Genomic DNA, 17,864 nt, shown 5'->3' with positions numbered 1-17,864 from the left:
TGGTGGCAGTGTGTCCCCAGTGGGCTCCTGCCTGCCGCTCCTGGTGCTGGGATGGGGCTGCTCGAGGCGGGGAGCAGCCGTCGGCCCCCAAGGCGGGCGCTGGGCTCCAGCCCCACGCTGCTCTCCCCGCAGGGTGACCCTGCTAATCAGCTGTGAAAGAGAAAGAAAGCCGAAGAGAAATCTTTCTCTCCGCTAACCTCATCACAATAAAGATTCCTATAAAGAGCTCTTATCCTTGAAGAAAATGAGGCACATAAGCAAGAATAGTAAACAAAAGGCTGTCATTTTGACCTAGGAGTGCTTCATGTTGTTGGCAACTGCCAAGAGGAAACATAAAGAGAGGCTGCATCCAAGTCTCAATTATGCAGAACTATGTGACTGATATGTCAATGAGTCCCCCCGGGAGGAGACCACCAGCGCTTTGCGGCAGTGCCTGCGCACCATCTGCACGCACCGCCATGCGCCGGGCCTGCCCGCGCCCCCAAGCACAGGCGTGCGTGGCATCGGAAGAATGCGGGGGACAAGGTAATGTCATCGGCAGCGCTATCGCCAAAGTCCTCACCGCGCGCATTATCGGTGCGGGCCGCGGAGTCAGGGACTGCGGGCAGCCGGCGGTGCAGGCAGCCAGCGGCGGCCAACAGTAGTGCTGACCACACCTGCTGCAGGCACGCTCCGGGAACGTGGCGCAGGCAGGAGGGCTGCCCTGCCGCCGATAAGCCGCATGGATGGAGATAACATCCCAGGAGGAGATGTGCTTTGCTGAGCATCAAGGCTGCGCACCAGCGAGGCGCCAAAGCGTGGCTGCAGTCTGCAGCGGTGGCGCGGTGCGGTGGGCTCAGGCTGCGGCCGCACGGCCCTTTGGTGCCCGCCACAGCAGCTGGGGCGGTGATGACGGCCGTGGTGGGGCTCCGGCCCAGCAGAATGCAGAGCGGAGGCGGTGCCGGTGCCCATCGGCCCCAAGTCGGCTACATGCAGGAGCCCGTGTGGCCGGGAACCGCTGGAGCTGGGCTGCAGCCTTGGCGAGGGCCTGAGCAGGGAAGGTGCCCAAGGCCGCAGGAACGCATTTACCCCCACAAACACCTCGCTTCCAAAATAGCAGACGGGCGGCGTGAGGCCGGGCCTTCCCGGGGGAACAATGCCCAGCGGGAGCGGGAGGAAGCGCTGCGGCCGCCCCGCGCTGCTCCGTCCCCGCCTCACTCGGGGCTGAGCCGCGAGCCGCTGCGTGCCGGCCTGGCGGGACCTTGAACCTGCCAGAGATTTATTTTCCCTGACATTGGCATTGCATCGGAACATCTGGCATTCAGCTGATAATTGCTGGGGATTGGGGCGGAAGCTGCCTCTCCAGGCCTGGCTCTTCTACAGAGCTGTGTTTTCGTTACTTTTCACTTCTCTTCAGCTGCAGAGCACGGAAAAAACAACCTGGGCAGTGCAGATTGCAGCTCCCACTCCTTCCCTGGGGCTTTGTGCTCCCTTCTGCTTGTGAGGACGTGCCTGGGCCCTGTCGCTGCTCTCCCCACTGCCCTGTGCCAACCCTCCGAGCCAGAGTCTGTGGTTGGGGCCAAGCATGGACCCACAGGGCAATGCTGTGCCACATTGGAACGCGGTGCTGTTGGGAGAGTAAATCTCCACTCTGGGAGGAGAGATGTCAAAGTGGTCGCACCCCAGGGCTGCAGCTCGCTGCCCATACAGGGGACAGAGCCATCAGCCCCACTGTGCCTGTAGGCTGGGGTGGCACCGGGGCAGTGCGGGGGGTGGGAAACCCGTGGAGCAGCAGTTCTATGCCCCTACACCTCATCCCCAGTGCTTCCTGTGCAGCTCTGCAGCCCCAGTCCACTAGGGCTATGCACCTCGGCTGCCTGCTGCTGGGCTCGCTGCCCCATGGCCTGCCCCGCCTCGTCCATCTCACAGCCCCCTCCCTCGCACCGTAAATCAGCGCAGCCCCAACGTGGGCGCTGGTGCGCTGCCCTGCCCGCCGTGCCCCCACCTCCCCGCAGTTCCTCTCTCCTGGCGCTTTATCTGCCACAGAGGTCCCACTTATCTCCCCTGTCACTTTCTAATGCTAGTTTATGAGCAGCATTTTGTAGCTTAATTATGATGTTTTTCAGCATGGTCACGTGGCCGCAGAAACCAATAAGGCAACTAAGTTGGTCCATCTCGGCTGAGCCTGGCCCCCGTGGGGAGGAGATTGGCCGCTGTCCTGCACCGGGCGGTGTGCGCAGCCGGACCCACACCTCCCCGGCGGCCGCAGCCCTATAAATCCCCCAGCCCGCCCGCAGCGGGCAGCGCTGCCCGGCACCCACAGAGAGTCCTCAAGCTGGAGCTGCTCGCCATCGACGCAGAAGAAGCTCTCCTGTGACCTCGGCCCCCTGCACAGCAGCGCTGAGTCGCATCGCGGTGAGTACTTGGCGGTGGGGAGCCCCGTGGCTGCCTGGGCCCCTTCCCACGCTCTTGGTTCGTAGGGTCTCAGCGACATGGCGGAGGGTGGAGACGCCCGGCGAGGAAGTGGGAGCCATGCGTGGGCCTCCGCTTCCCATCTCCGTGAGGAAGGGATGGAGGCACCAGTGCTAGCTGTGCTTGGGGACACGCAGGGACATCCAGGGATGTCATGTGACACCTGGGGATGCCCAGGGATGCCCACCCTTTCTCCAGGCCCTCTGGCAGCAGCAGGAGGCCCTGCCATAGCCTCGGCCATGCTGCGCAGAAGCGCCAGATCCAGCTGACGGGACGAGGGGGCGGTGAGCAGAGGCCTCCGAGGGCTCTGGGAGTGCAGGCAGTGCTGAGCTGCGTGTGCCTGGCCCCTGCTCCAGCCCAGCCCCTGCATCTTGGAGCAAGCGTGGGGGTTGTTGGGACCCAAATGAACTCCACAGCTCTTCCTGGGCTCCTCTCTTGGTGGCTCTGTAGCTCACAGAGGCTCCCTGTGGTGTGGGGCTGCTGCCGAGAGGCTCCACAGGCAACAGGACCTGCACACCACCCTGCACAGGGCTGCTCCACTGCTATTCTATTCTTAGTGTGGGCTCCACGCCGGGTGGCTCTGGAGTGATTCTCTGCTGAGCCCACTTCCTGTTTGCCGCACATCCCTGCCAGCACTGCTTCCTCCGCGGGGCACCGTGGGCCTCCTTGGGTGTGCAGGATGAACCGTAAGGGGTGAGAAGAGTGGGACAACTTGTGTGGGATGGGATGTGCAGGACGGGACATGTGCGATGAAATGTGTGGGATGATCCAAGCCCTGTGGCCAATGCCTTCCCTGCAGCTCCATCAGGCACCAAGCACCTCGAATGGCAGTGACATGCAGGCAGCAGGACAGAAGGGTGTCTCAAGGAGTGTGGTTTGGCCCTGCGGGGCTCAGCAGTGGACCCTTGTTCTCCTCGTGGCCAAACACCCTCATGGCAGCCTCAGTCCATACAGCTTGGAGCGGGCAGCTCCTCCTGCCTGAGTGCTGCTGTGCCCCTGGGCACCAGGTGTGGCCCTCCCCCCTGCTTCAGTCCCGGCTGTAATTTGGGCTGAATTTGGCCCTGGCTCTTCAGCTGATAGGGCAGGGAGCCAAGCTGGCTGTGTTCACCTGTGAGCAGGAAACTTCCATGCAGGACAAATGCAGATGATGAATAGAATGTGCTTCTGCACTGATTTGACAGGGAATGTTTCATTAGAGTCCCTTAAAATGAAGCAATTAATTAAACAGCAGCACTGAGCGTGCCACAGGGCAGGCAGCATTGCCGTGCGAGGGCAGCCGGCCAGCGGCAGTGCCGGTGCCGTTCCCGATGGCTGCAGGGGAGGTGCAGAAGGCCGTGCGCTCCGCGCTCCTCAGTCCGGGCTCTGATCAGCTCCCTGCGACTGCCTGCTGTGGGGGCAAAGGGTTTGGTCCGGGCAGCGCTGGGAGTGCGGGGCTCTGGTTAGGGTTGGGGGATAGAGCTGGGGTTGGTAGCATTAGAATTAAGGGATTCAGGACTTGTTGAGTGCTGCAGGCAACGTCCTGTGCTTGGGTGACACAGCAGCCCCCAGTCCCTTCTTACGATGATTCCTGAGGAGGTGCCCTCAGCCCGGGGCTCCCTCAGTCCCGGCCGCCCCCGGCCGCAGCCCCGGCGGCGTCCAGCTCCCCTCCCGCCCTGCCCTCGGGCTGCCGGGTCCCTGCAGGTCCCTCCTCCCCAGCCCGGCCCCAGTCGCCCGCCGCCCGCTCTCCCAGAGGAGGTTCCCCATCCCCCGGGGGGCTGTCCGCCCGCCCGCACCCGCATGGAGATGCTCTTCCAGGCGCTATAAAGGGCTCTGGCTCCGGCACCTGCGCTCGGGCTTCGCCGCGCCGCTCTCCCGCTCCGCACCCGGCGCAGGGCTCGGGGCCGCCCGGTGCCGCCCCGCTGACCCGCCCGTCCCGCAGCAGGGCCGCCGGCGGGGATGGATTATTCCTATGATGAGGACCTGGACGAGCTGTGTCCGGTCTGCGGGGACAAGGTCTCCGGGTACCACTACGGGCTGCTCACCTGCGAGAGCTGCAAGGTAGGAGCCGCCGGGCGGCGGGCAGCGGGGCCGGGCGGGGAGCGGGGGGGGACACGGCCGGGGCAGGGGCAGGGGAGCCTCTCGCGAGCCGCCCCCCGCCCGCTTTCGTTGGCGGCGATTCACCGCTCGGCGGCGGGACGGGAGAGCGGCGAGAGCCGGGCGGGAGCCGGGCGGGGGGCGGCGGGGCCGGGGCCGGGAGAGGGGACTGGGTGCGGGCTGATGCGGGCTGATGCGTGGTGCCGGTGCCGACGCATCGCCGCTGTTGGCCGCCGCAGGGCTTCTTCAAGAGGACGGTGCAGAACAACAAACACTACACCTGCACCGAGAGCCAGAACTGCAAGATCGACAAGACCCAGAGGAAGCGCTGCCCGTACTGCCGCTTCCAGAAGTGCCTGACCGTGGGGATGCGCCTGGAAGGTACCGCGGGGCGGCCCGGGGGGGGGTTGGGTGCTGTCCCCCCGCTGCGGTCGCTCTGTGCCCCGCGCCTCCCGGGCCGGGAATTGCCGAGGCAGCTCCGATTCCGTTTTTCCTCCCCAAGTCAACGAAAAATTCGTTTTGTCGCCCTGTATTCTGCTTTTCTTTTCTTTGTTTTTGTTTTGTTTCTCCCGTGTTTTGGCTGTCGAGGCTTCAACTTTCCGGGACTGTCCTTGCTTGGCAAAACGTTGGGAAATAACTTAGAATTTTTTTTTTCCTTAATCGCACAATTCCAGAAGCAGAGACTTAAGGAAAACGTTAAATATTATGAGACTGACACGAAAACTGCGGGAGATCCGCCGCAAATCAGTTTTTCTCTCTGCGCGGCTCCGGGCAGCGCGGTAACACGCGGTGATCCGCCGAGAGCCGCGCGTCGCAGCGCTCAGCCCCACCGCGTCGCGACGGTCGGGCTTTGATATCCCCGAGCCTTACGCCGGGATTTCTGCCGCGCTCGGCACACGCAAAGCGCGCTGAGGACCGCAGACAAACGGGGAAGGAAATCCCACAGCTGTGCCCGCTCCCCTTCCCCGGCCGCGGTGGCAGCGGGCGCGTGGCGGGCCGGCAGCGCTCCTCGCGCGGTCCGTGCAGTGGTGGCCGAGCGAAGAGCGAAGAGCGGGGCCGCTCCGCGCCTTGCGGCAGCTCTGGGCTCGGGACGGGTGCTGGGAGCGAGGGGAGGCAGCGGCGGCGTTTGCGCCTTCGGGGTTGGGATGGACACGCTCCGCTTTCCTATTTTGGGCGGTTTTCGTGCGGTGGAGCTCGTTCGGCCCCGTGTTTTGCCCAGGCTGCACCTGGGCACCCTCTCACCCCTTTTTTTTATCTCCTCGCTGCTCGCCGCAGCAGCTCACCAAGGAGGAGGCACCCGCAGGCGAACGGCGTTCCCGTGGGACTCTTTTGTGTTAAAAACACGAGCCCGCCTTGCCTTTGTGATCGGTGTTTTTCGGTCAGGGAATCTGAGCTACACGGAGAATCCTCCAGCAAGACAGGACAAAATCCAGCGAGATTTCAGAACGGATCCGGTTCTGAAATGAGAAAGTGGAGCGCGAGGGAGCAGGAAAGCCCCTTCCCTCTTTGTGCTCGCGCTTCGGGAGCAAAGCAGGGGATCGGCGTTTACCACGGGAGGCTTCTGTGAGCACCTCCCGCACGTGCAGGGCCGGGCTCCGCTCCCTGGTCATCGCCCTGCCCGGCCTCGGGCCGTGGGGGGGAAACAGTACTTTAATTGGAGGGCGGGGGAGATCTGTGTTCTCCGCGCACTGCAGTGCAGACGGGGGTGCAGGCTGCGACCCAGGGCAGCGGGGCTCTCATAGCCCGAGCGGAGGCATCCCAGCGACCAGGTACCCCAGTATCGAGGCATCCTTGCTTTGCGCGGCTGGGTAAGCTGTTTCCATGAATAAAGAACGAGGGAGGAATCGCAGAGCAGCTCCCCGGGGAGCACATTCCTGCTTTCCTGCAAATGCTGCTCCCGGCCGTGCTGCCTCCCCTCCAGCCTTCTTGGGGAAAGTCTGGGGGCTTGCAGCCCCGCGGGGAACGCGGGGAAAGGGAGGCAAAGGAAGGAGGGGGGCACGGAACAGAGCAGCCAGCAGCCTGCTCTCGAGGGCTGCAAACCCGCCAAAGGCTGTTCCCTTGCACGCGGGGCCGCGCGGTGCCTGCTGGCTCGCTCCCCTCTCGGCTGCCGGGGCTGTGCGGGTGGGCCGGCGGCCGCCATGCCGGGGCCAAGATTGTGCTGCAGAGAAGCACCTGCTTGGGTGACACATTCTTGGGTTTAACTCGAGGCTCGGAGCAGCCTCTGCTGTGCCGCCGCAGCAAGCAGGGCGGTGACGAGCGGGGCAGCAGGGAGAGCACTCCGAAGGATGGGAGAGGATTGCAGAAGGCAGCGCGGTCTGTGCTTCCCCGAATGAAATTCCAGGGGTGGTCCAGGCCCGGGGGCCGTGAAAATGAAAGCAGCGTCAGGCACCCAACTCGCTCGCGTTCCCGGGGCTCTGCTCTGCGCTCTTTACCTCCGTGTATTTCATGCACCCAAATATGCCTTCCTCCCTCACCATGCAGCACACCCCAACCGGCAGCACAGCTCTCTGGGAAGGGGTCCCAGCTCCCCCGGCCCCATCGGTCCCCATCCCCCCCACACCCTGCTTCTGTTCTGCTCACTGCAGCTCTGTTCCTCTGCCCACAGCCGTGCGCGCGGATCGGATGCGTGGTGGGAGGAACAAGTTTGGCCCCATGTACAAACGGGACCGTGCCTTAAAGCAGCAGAAGAAAGCGCTGATCCGTGCCAACGGCTTCAAGCTGGAGACAGTGCCACAGATCGTGTCACCCGTGCAGAACGACTACGGGCTGTCCTCCACCATCCACAGCATCCACGCCATGGCCAAGACCCTGCCGCCCAACCCCGCCGCCCTGACGCCTGCTGACTATGAGCGCGGCCCCTACGGGACCCCCTCCCTGGCCATGACTGTGCCCAGCCACGCGCCGCTCGCTGGCTACCACTATCCCTCCTTCCCCAACCGCACCATCAAGTCTGAGTACCCCGACCACTACAGCGCTGTGCATGAGGCCGTGCCTGCCTATGCGTACCCAGAGACCTACCCCAGCAGCTCCCCACCCGACATCCCCGAGGTCATCCTGAAGCTGCTGCAGCTGGAGCCTGATGAGGCACAGGTGAAGGCACGCATCCTGGCCTGCCTGCAGCAAGAGCAGGGCAAGGGCCGGCATGAGAAGCTCAGTACCTTTGGCCTCATGTGCAAGATGGCTGACCAGACACTATTCTCCATCGTGGAGTGGGCGCGGAGCTGCATCTTCTTCAAGGAGCTGGAGGTAGGGCTGGGCAATGGGGGCTGGGGGGCCGGCACGAGTGGGGTGGGGGCTGCAGCGTGCCAACATGTGGCGGGGTTGGGCGTCCCAGCTGAGCACCAGAATGGTCCCAGCTGGCAACAAGGGGCTCACGTATGTGATCCATCACGGCAGCGGGGGTTATGGAGGCAATCGCAAGGCAGAGTGAGCGCAGTGTCAAGCTGAAGATATAATTGAAAAACGTAACGTTGAGGAATTACGGGTGAAACAATTCTCTCCTTCATCTTCAGGAGGAAAATCGATGCTGTCAGGCAGGGGCCTGACAGCAGCCAGCAGGGATGGGACGAGGGCCCTTCTACCTCCCAGCCCCACAAGAACTGGGGCCAGCAGTGGGGGGGAGCAGGGCTGGGGCAGCCCAGCCACGCTCAGCCTTTTTGCATTGTTAGCCCCGGCTGATCAAAGATCTCAAACTGGGGCAAAACCAGGAGATGCATTTTGCAATGCAGCCAAAGAGAGTTGAGCCACAGGTGGGGACATGTGGTGCCCTCTTGCACTGCCCCATACCGACCCATCCTGCTGCCATGGGACCTGGTCTCAGGCAGGGGCTGCAGAGCAGTCCTCACGCCCAAAATAGCCCCCGGCTGCACAGAACAGTGTCCGGAAGGCACGCAGTGGGGCTGGGTCAGGCTTCTTTCAATCGTATCAGTGTCCAGCCTGGATTTTGGGAACAGAGAGGCTGTTGTTTTGCAGGAGATATTATAAACAGTGTAAACGCAGATCTCAGCTGCATGGCCACGTAGCCTTGCAATGCTATTGTCTTTCTGATCGAGTCAGGAGAATGGGCTGTTTCTGTATGAATCCACATCTGAGGGCTCCAGGCAGGAGGGCCAGAGCTCTCACCTGAGCACAGGGCAGCTCCACAGACCCATGGCTGCTCCCTGCCCTGCACAGCGCATCAAAGAGCGGCAGGGTGGGAAATGAACTCTTCTAGTGCCGACTTTATGGCTTTGCTGACTTTATGGCTTTGTCTGTGAGCACAGTGTAAAATCGTGGCCTCAGGGATTGATGGCTGTAACATAGGCAGTCCCTGCTGCAAAGTCAGCGCTTCTCAGGGCAGGGACTCCATGGACCCCCCCACTCCTGGAAATGGCCATATGCAGGTGGTTGCTGCTGCACCAGCCAAGGAAGGGCAGCTAGATGCTTTGAGGAGTCAGGCAAAGCATTGGCATTGCACCAGACATCACGCTAAGCGTTGCACCAGGCATTGAACTGAGCATCACACTGGCTTTGCACAGCTATTGCACCAGCACTGCCCCAGCCTGCTGCGGGTACCCCCCAGTCAGCAAGTCCCATTCCTGTTCCCATGTCCGTTCCTGCCATCGTCGTGCTGCTGCAGATCCTTTGCCATCACCTCCAGGGGATGACCGTGGCCGGGGGCGTTGGGGAGACCCCCCCGCCTGCGCCCTGGGAAGGACGCGGGGGGAGAGGGGCAAGCGGCCTCTTGACATCAGTTCACGCGCCACGTCCGCCTGCCGGCACAGGGCAGCCAGATTGAAAACAGATTTAACTTCCCAGATATATCGTTTCATTTAAGGGCCAGTAATTCTGTCAGTCTGCCACTGACAAACGAGGGTCCCCATGCCAATCCGCCGCGAGACTGATGTCGCCGCGTTCATCTTGTGTCACCAGGCGGAGAATTACGGACTGCGCTGGCCTTCGGAGGCAAGACTAATAATGCCGCGCGGCAGAGGGGGATTTGGGGGCCCTCTGTTTATCGAGGGCCGGCCACAGAGCCGCGGCGCGAGGCCACGCGGGCGGAGGTGGAAGAGGTCAGCGCTGACGCCCATAAATACGAACTTTAACTGAGTCTAGATGAGATGTGTCAGGGCTGAGGGAAGATTTGCAGCGGCTCTTCAGGAAGAAAAATATGGGCCGGGGGTGAAATATATTTTGTAGGGTTGTGAGTCTCAGGCAACTTTGTCCTTTCAGATGTAATTTTTTTATATATATATGAGGAGAGAGAGATGTGCACGCACACACTCATACACACACGTTGTGTCTGCCCGAGGTTCATTTTATATACCAATATTAACGTGGTACTGTTTAGATAGGTGATGGTGCTCCGTGCACATATAAATGTCATGTACACATCGTGTGATGACCTTTGGGTTTGGATGAGCAGCCAGGAATGTGCAACAAACTGCTGTGGCTCCAGTCAGAGGCCACCCAAAGCCCTGAGTGTGGGCACATAGGCTCATAGCAATGGGCACGTGGTGAAGGGCACGTGGTGATGGGCATGTGGTGAGGGGCACAGTGGCTGGTCCCTGTCCCTGGGACCAGTTTCCCTCGCTCCTTGGGAATGATCTGGGAGCTCCCGCTGGTCCCATATGCATTCGGCTGCTCCTCTGTCTCTAGCACACATGGGTCATGTTGACCCCATCTCCTGGCCAACAGCCAGTGCGTTTTTGGCAGATTTAAAATCTCCTTCTGGCGGTGGACGCAGCAGCAATGTTCAGCATCCCATGCACTGGGGTAAATGTGACCGCTTCCCTCAGCCGTGTGCTCCCACAGTGATGCAGGGAAGGGGCAGCAGCCTGGGGCTGAGCACAGCTCTGCCTGCAGGGAGCTGACCCTGCACCGTGCTCAGTGGATTCTGCTTTGCGCTGCTCATTGTGGTGGTGTCAGGGCAGTGGGAGTGATTCCTGCATCTGGCCGTCACACCTTGTGTTCGTGTGGGTTTTAATTGCGGTGTTTGGTGGATGGTTAATCCACTTTCACGCTCCCAGCAGTGGTGCTGGCAGCTCGTGTTCACACCCAGGAGCTGCCTGTGCTGTGGGCCGGGGAGCACCTGTAGGAACAGCGCCACACGGAGCCCTGGGGGCACCGCCTGCCCCTGGCAGCCCTTTATTGCAGAGCAATGGAATTTTCCATTGATCACAGACTGCCATCTCAGAAAGGCCTTCTCTGCAGTGGTGGAGATGTGTGAGCGCTCACGCCATGCGAGGAGCCCTTCACTGCCGTGTTTTGTGCATGGGTTGAATGCCTTCTTCAAAAAATAAAGGTCACCGCTTAAAGACAGCTTGCATCAGGTCCTCCATGCAGCACTCTGCTGAAAAGCCTTGACGTTAAAAGAGGGTGATCCTTTGCTTAACTTTTGCAGGTGAGCAGGGAGTGTGCCGCTGCACCAGAGGACCAACCGCCTCTGGATGGCCACACATTACGAGCCCCTGCTCAGCCACGAGCACTGCGGGGTATGGAGCCATGGCAGGGGGGTGCCTTGTCTGCCCCTTGTGGGTGGGGTGTTGACTCAGGCTGGGCAATGCGAGATGGAGGGGGGGGCTGGTGGTGTGATGGAGATGTGCTGGAACTGCCCACAGAGGTGGGGAGAAGGCAGTTAGCAATTGTTCAAGGAAAGAACGAAGATCTCAAGATTGTTTAAATGTTTCCTTTTGGAAAAGATTTTTTTTTTTTAAGCCATTTTTAGCACAAAACCCTCAGTCTGTCCCTTCTGGAGATCATCCCAACGAGGAATGAGGCACAGGAAGGAGGTTAGAAAACAACACTGTGAGAGTGAGCGTGGGGCTCAGTGCAGCCACGAGCGGTGGAGTGGGAGGGGGGCTGTGCTGGGAGCTCATATCCCTGCGCCGCTGCACCGCCTCAGGACAAGGGTCAGCCAGGATGTGGATCTCCCACTTGTTTTGATGCAGGATGAGCTTTTCCCCAGTTCTTCGTGCAGCAGCTGGGCAGAACCCTCCATCCAGCTGTGCTCTGTTCAGCGCTGCTTCCAGGCGGCCCTACTGCGTCCTGCTGCACCTTGCTGCCATGTTCACCCCCAAAGCCCCCAAAATACATCTCAGTGGCCCCTGGGGGTGCTGGCATGGGATCCATAAAGCTCTTTCTCATCTCATTCCTATTCCTTTTGCAATCTCCCGGCACTGGTTTATTGCAGCCTCTTCAGCCAAACGATGGCATTATCCAGCTCTATGATACCGCATCTATCTTCCTTCCATCAACAGCAAAGAGCAAATGGCACTGCAGAGCTCTCCGGGTGGTGCTGGGGGGAGGTGACTGCAGTCACCCCATCTTCATCTGTGGGAACGATGGCTTTGGCACCTCTCATGTCCTGCAGCACCATCAGGCCTGGGTTGGGTACAGCTCTGCCTTGTGCCACATGCACCCAAACCTATGGCTGGCTCATCTGCCATCCACCACTGGGGCCTCCAGCCCCACTCTCCAGGGAGACTCTGGGAAGTTTGGACACTTTGCCTCTCGAGTTAAATGTCTTAGTATTTCTTTGCAAACCTGGTTGCATACATGTCACTGCATACACTTAGAGCCGTGCACATTTCTTACAGCTGCACACACAGCTGTGCACACATATAGCTCTGCATGCCCAACCAGCACATGGCTGTGTGTGGGGGTGTGTGAAGGTGTGGGCAGCCAGGCATGCTGTGTGGGTTCTGGGATTTGAGTGCTGCCCACGCCTCCCCCAGACCTGCCCTGGGAGAACGGACGCTCTGTTCCTTCAATCTGGAAGCAGCCCAGAGCAGCCTGCAGACACAGAGCCTTTGTGCAGCCCCGTCAGGCTGCAGGGAAGCGGCCAATGGCCGTTTTGTTAAAGATGTTGTGCGTGGCTCTGTGAGGTTCCTGCTGTGTGGAGGCAAGGCAGCACTGATAAGGGGCAGCCAGCGTCAGTGGGACATAGATGTGTGCGGGTGAGGGACTGGGAAGTATTTTGTGGGTACAGTGTGCACAGGGCTTCCACCGGTAGGGACAGATCTGTGAAAAGTAATTCTTTAGCTGGGCAGAGGAGGGAGGGGGCTCCTGGGAAGGCAGCAGTGCCCCGTGGGCTCCTGCTGTGAGCCCTCCCCACCTGTGGCCCTGTGTACAAACCTGTGGTCCTGCGAGCGGTGGCCCCATGGCTCTGACTCCCCTTGAGCAGAAGTTTGTTGGGCCTCAGGTATCCCATGTGGGCTTTGGTACAGTGCCAAAGCAGTGCCACTGCTCGCCCTGCTAGCAGGTGGCCTCCCGTTGTGGCACCCATTGATGACCGGATTCGCTGCTGTGCTTGGGCAGTGGATACAGATTTCTGACACTGCTTCCTCTCTGTTACTGCACCCACGCTGTGCCACACTGAGCGCAGCACTCCCGGCCCCGTGGGATGCACTGCAGTACAGCCAGGGCCCAGCACCACGTCTGAGTGCCGGTGCCAGCAATGTGACTCTGCTCTCTTACAGGTGGGAGACCAGATGAAGCTGCTGCAGAACTGCTGGAGCGAGCTGCTGGTGTTCGACCATGTGTACCGGCAGCTGCAGCATGGCAAAGAGCACAGTGTGCTGCTGGTCACCGGGCAGGAGGTGAGCGCAGGGCTGCACTGCACTGTGGAGCTGGGGACTGCTGCTGCCTCCTTTCTGAGCTCACTCCTCTCTCCAGTTTGTGGTGGGCACATGGTGGGGTGGGAGTGGGGCCCCATGCTTGATGCTGTTCCTCCTGCAGGTGGATCTGTCAGCAGTGGCAGCGCAGGCGGGCTCCATCCTGCACTCTCTGGTGCTGCGGGCACAGGAGCTGGTCCTGCACCTGCATTCACTTCAGGTGGACCGTCAGGAGTTCGTCTGCCTCAAATTCCTGATCCTCTTCAGCCTCGGTGAGTGGGGACTGTGGATGGGGCAGTGGGCAGTGAGGGCAGCGCCTGTGTTCGTGGATGGGCAGAGGGGATAAAGAGGCTTTGGTGTCGCACTGAGAACAAGGGCTGAGGCCTCACCGCTGCCCTGCCCTGTGAATCTGGAGCTTTGAGGGCTGTTCCTGCTCCATTGTGGCTGTGGAGGACACTGCATCCCCAGTCCCATGAGCAGAGCCTGTTTTGATCACTCTCCTGCTTCTGCAGAGAAGGCAGCAGCTGATAGTGCCCTGCAAAGCGCCGTGTTGGCAGGGGCAGCCGCACGGACAGCCCTATCTCCCGGGATGTGCGTCAGCAGCAGCACCAGGAGCGCGCTGCTTCTGATTAGGCTCTGCCCGGAGCCTGCGGTCTGCCGAGGCGGCGCGTTCACACGGCCGCTCCTCACCCAGACAAAACACGCGGAGCCGCAGCTGAGAGCCCACCCGGCCCAGCCCTGCCGCCCCGGGGCTGCACCCTCTGCCCACTGCTGCTGTGCAGGGATGCGACGCGTGGCCCCATCGTGGCCTTCGTGACCACTGCCACCACCGCCTGTTTGGTGCCGTCCCAGCAGGAGCTCTGACCCCCCGGCACAGGGCTGCCAGGCGCTCAGCTGTCTGCCCCGCTGCCACCTGACACCTCTGCCACCGCTGTTGCTAATTGTGCCCAGAGAGAGTATGCAGCACCTGGGTGCTGGGGAGAGATGGGCGTCTCTGTCCCATCCCAATCTCGGAGTGGAGTTTGCTGAGGACATCCCTGGCAGCAGCAGGTCCCAGGGAGCCGGGAGCCATGCAGCTGTCCCCTCCTGCAGCTGCAGCATCTCCTCCTCCCAAGGCATTCTTTTTTTCTCTGGAGCTGTTTTGAAATCCAGAGCAACCAGATATGGCGACTCGCTATTTCAACAGTGATAAGGTGTGGCACAAACAGTGCTGGGAAATGAGGGAGCTGGAGAGGGGGCCATGCCCCATTGCTGCCCCGTGGGTTCTGCAGCAGCGTGACCTCCAAGGCTGCCCCATCCCCATCCCTGAACCCATCCCTGTCCCCATCCCTCCCGCAGATGGCAGCAAGCAGGGCATCATCCTTCCAGGCACCGGTGGTTGCAGCACTGCTCTCAGCCTGGGATTCCTCATCCCCAGAGCAGCAGCTTTCACGGAGGGCGTGGAATAAAACAGCAGTGTTTTCCCAGACATTATTTTGCCCCAAATTCAACTTTTTCTCTCCATATTGCAGAGCTCACTTGGAGTAATTTGCCCTTCTCAGGCTCAGCTGTAGAGGATGGGATTGTGTATTATGTTCAGGATGTAATTGCCTTTAACAAGAGAATTTCCACATTTACCACTCTGCCACAGCACAATCAAAGCCAAGCCCCACTCACAAGAGCTGCCATTTGAGTTCTAAATAGATTTCTCTCCTGAGCAGGTAAAGAGATTTAATTAAAATTAGGGCTTCTCAAAATAGCAATATTTATGAGGACGGCACAGGTTAGCTTTGTTCTACAGAAGGGCTTAATAGAGCCTTAATGGATTGACCTATCATTCGATTTCATGACTTACATTCATGAAGCAGCTACTCTTGGGGAGGGGAGGAAGAGAGGCTTTTATAGCCCACATTCCCTTAAGCGTTTGCAATTTATCAGCAGCTTCTCCCAAACAAAAGGAGCTGTGAATAGGAAGAACACTTGAGGGCATAGAAATAATCCCAGGCATATCTGTATGTGTGATGGGAGGCTTTGTCACAGGACAGTCTTTGCAACTGCTGCAGTGTCGCTAAATGAAGTGAGTCAATGTTATTTGGACAACATTCTTTATTCCTTGCAGGAATGAAAAGATTATTCAAATATTCAATTAAACAGTGAATAGGGTCTTTCAGAGAACCAGGTGAGTTCATCGAGTAGAACTAGCTATTGTTGAGCCAACTCAGGGGATAGATTTGACATTTATCAATATAACTTCTTTTTTTTAATGACATGCACAATAACCTTATGCAGATAAAGAGATTTCATAACAACAACCCCGGGTAGAAGGGAGGCGGCCACAATAGGAGCAAATGTGCCACAGGAGTTAAAAGGGAAGGGTGATCTGATAAGTGCCAGGCACACCCCGCAGGCCTGCAGCCCACACCGTGTGGTGTCCAGCAAACCCTGACCACGGAGGCTGGGCCCCCGGGTCCCAGGCCCCTCCACCACCAGCACCTCACACTGCCCTCCCAGGAGCCGCTCAGCCCTTGGCGTGGCCATGCCTGTTGGGCTCCAAAGCCCCAGATAAACTGCAGAACCCCACCGCTTTGCTGCCTGGATCTGAGGGCTCCACACAGCCAGGCAGCGCTCAAGCTGCAAACTCAGTCCTGAGTGTGGACACACGGGGAGCTGGCAGCACGGCGATCAGCAAACTGAGCACCCAAGCTGCGGCACCGGGGAAAGGACAGTGGGGACAGACCCTCCTGGTGCACCCAGCACAGTGCAGGCAGTGCCTGTGCCTGGCTCCACTTCACTCCCCCCATCTCGCTCTCTTGTAGATGTGAAGTACCTGGAGAACCACACGCTGGCTAAGGACGCTCAGGAGAAGGCCAATGCAGCACTGCTGGAGTACACAGTGTGCCACTACCCGCACTGCACAGACAAGTTCCGGCAGCTGCTGCTGCGGCTGACCGAGGTCCGGGCGCTGAGCATGCAGGCAGAGGAGTACCTGTACCACAAGCACCTGAGCGGAGAGGTGCCCTGCAACAACCTCCTCATCGAGATGCTGCATGCCAAGCGGACTTGAGTGCAGTTCCCACATGGACTCTGCAGGGCCCCATGCAGCAGTGGGGCAGGGCATGCACCTGGGACCTCCTCTCCACCCCTCGCCTCTCAGTGATGCTATTTAACCTGTGCCAGTGGAAGGTCCCAGGTGATTTATTTTAAAACGTGGTAAGGACAGTTAGCGGTCGCAGGGATGCGTGCTCAACAGCCGGCCTGCCCTGCCAGCACTGCAGCCCTGCAGACCCTGCACAGTCAGTGCCCGACCCACTGCCTGACCTGGGTCTGCAACGTGAGCAGAGGGAAAGCCTGTCCCAGCTTTGCTCCCGTTTCTGCTCCTCTCCTGTCATCCCTGCACTCTGTCTCTCTGCCGCTGCCCTCCATTGCCCAGCATGCCCCCTCTGGTGTAGAGGGCATGGGAAGAAGTGAGCTGAAATCCTCCCAGCATGTGGGGTTTCTCTTTGCTCTGGCACCAGTACAGCGGCAGGGGATTTCTGCAGCAGCAAAGCTGAGCCCTGGGGCTAAGAGACCTGCTCCTGTCTGACGGGAAGTCACTGCCTGCCCAGCACAAAGCAGGGCACCGCTGACCCTCAGCTGGCTCCGTTTTCTTAGCGCTTGCCAGTGCCACGGCAGGAAGTACGGTTTTACAGCCCTTGGCACCTGCAGTGCCCAAATCCCACCCATGTCTGGGCTCAGCTCACGTCCAGGATGGCAAGTTTTTGTGTAGAGGCTCCAAGAGACAGTGCTGAGGACAGGAACTCATCCCTGGGACACTTCAGCTGCCCTGCAGCAGGGCAAGAGAAGGTGCAGGGACAGAGGCACAGCCAGGCACCCAAAGCCTGGGCAGATTCCTGGAGCTCACTCCAGCCACCAGCTGTGCCTGTGTGCTGCTGGGGAGCAGCAGAAGGGCAGGACAGGGACAGGGATGGGCACCACCCCCTGACCAGGTGATGCTGGTGGCAGCAGGGCAGGAGGGACGCTCAGGGCCTGGCCTCATGCTGTGGGCACTGGGACAGTTGCAGCAGCACGTGCCAACACGTGCCCAGGGCTGCAGCTTCGGGCCCTGGCAACACCCTGACACTTGGGCAAGGAGGAAGCAGGAGGGCCAGCGCTGCCTTGTCCCCAGGTGACAGCAGAGCACAAAGTCAGGCACAGATGCCGGTTCTCCTGCACTGGGCTGGGGCTCAGCAGGGCAGCACAGAGGCTCCATTGCGGCCTCCTCCTGCCCCGCGCTGCTCCTCACTGGTGCCCAGCACATGGCCCTGCCAGCTCCACCAATGGATTTGGTTCAGGTTTTTTCTCCGCTGTGCCAGTCGCAGGGGACACACACACTGCAGCTCCACGCAGAGCTGGGGCTTGAGGAGCTCTCGCGCTGCCAACTGCCAACCCCAGCTTGTTAGATACAGAAGAGCATGTTTGTTTTTGCTTTTCAACGTTTGTGCATTTTCCTCCTGTGGTTCAGTTTCACCTTCTTCTTTCTGTGAACTTAAAGAACTGGAGAAAATTGTTTGGGAGGTAAAAGATTTTATTTTCAGAAAATGAAAAGTGTCCTTAAGTGTCTCTCTCTCTCTCACACACATCCTTTCCTCTCTCCCATCCCTCTGCCCCTTGCTCCCCACCTTCCTTCCCAGACAGGAGGTTATTAACTTCCATGTCAGGAGTAAACCACTGTAATAAATTTTGCAGTTCATTTAAGAAGGCAGACGTTGTCTTTTTTGATTGTATTTC

The 17,864-nt window shown here is 59.8% G+C and overlaps 1 protein-coding gene across 2 annotated transcripts; it reads left to right on the top strand.

Moving 5' to 3' along the window:
• The first annotated feature begins 2,068 nt into the window (after positions 1-2,068).
• Positions 2,069-17,834, top strand: NR5A1 (nuclear receptor subfamily 5 group A member 1). 2 transcript variants are annotated; one of them, XM_052668154.1, is made up of 7 exons: positions 2,069-2,394; positions 4,370-4,488; positions 4,764-4,905; positions 7,130-7,770; positions 12,984-13,103; positions 13,243-13,390; positions 15,914-17,834. In XM_052668154.1, the coding sequence occupies exons 2-7, from the start codon at positions 4,387-4,389 to the stop codon at positions 16,159-16,161; spliced, it is 1,401 nt and encodes a 466-aa protein (XP_052524114.1). In that variant the 5' UTR covers positions 2,069-2,394; positions 4,370-4,386; the 3' UTR covers positions 16,162-17,834. The 2 variants fall into 2 exon arrangements, with proteins under 2 accessions (XP_052524114.1, XP_052524113.1); XM_052668153.1 differs by having other exon boundaries at positions 2,095-2,394; positions 4,373-4,488.
• Positions 17,835-17,864: the final 30 nt, after the last annotated feature.

This window comes from Tympanuchus pallidicinctus, unplaced genomic scaffold, assembly GCF_026119805.1.
Source record: "Tympanuchus pallidicinctus isolate F22 unplaced genomic scaffold, pur_lepc_1.0 scaffold8, whole genome shotgun sequence".
NCBI classification, from domain to species: domain Eukaryota; kingdom Metazoa; phylum Chordata; class Aves; order Galliformes; family Phasianidae; genus Tympanuchus; species Tympanuchus pallidicinctus.
This window is presented reverse-complemented; position numbering and strand designations above follow the sequence as displayed.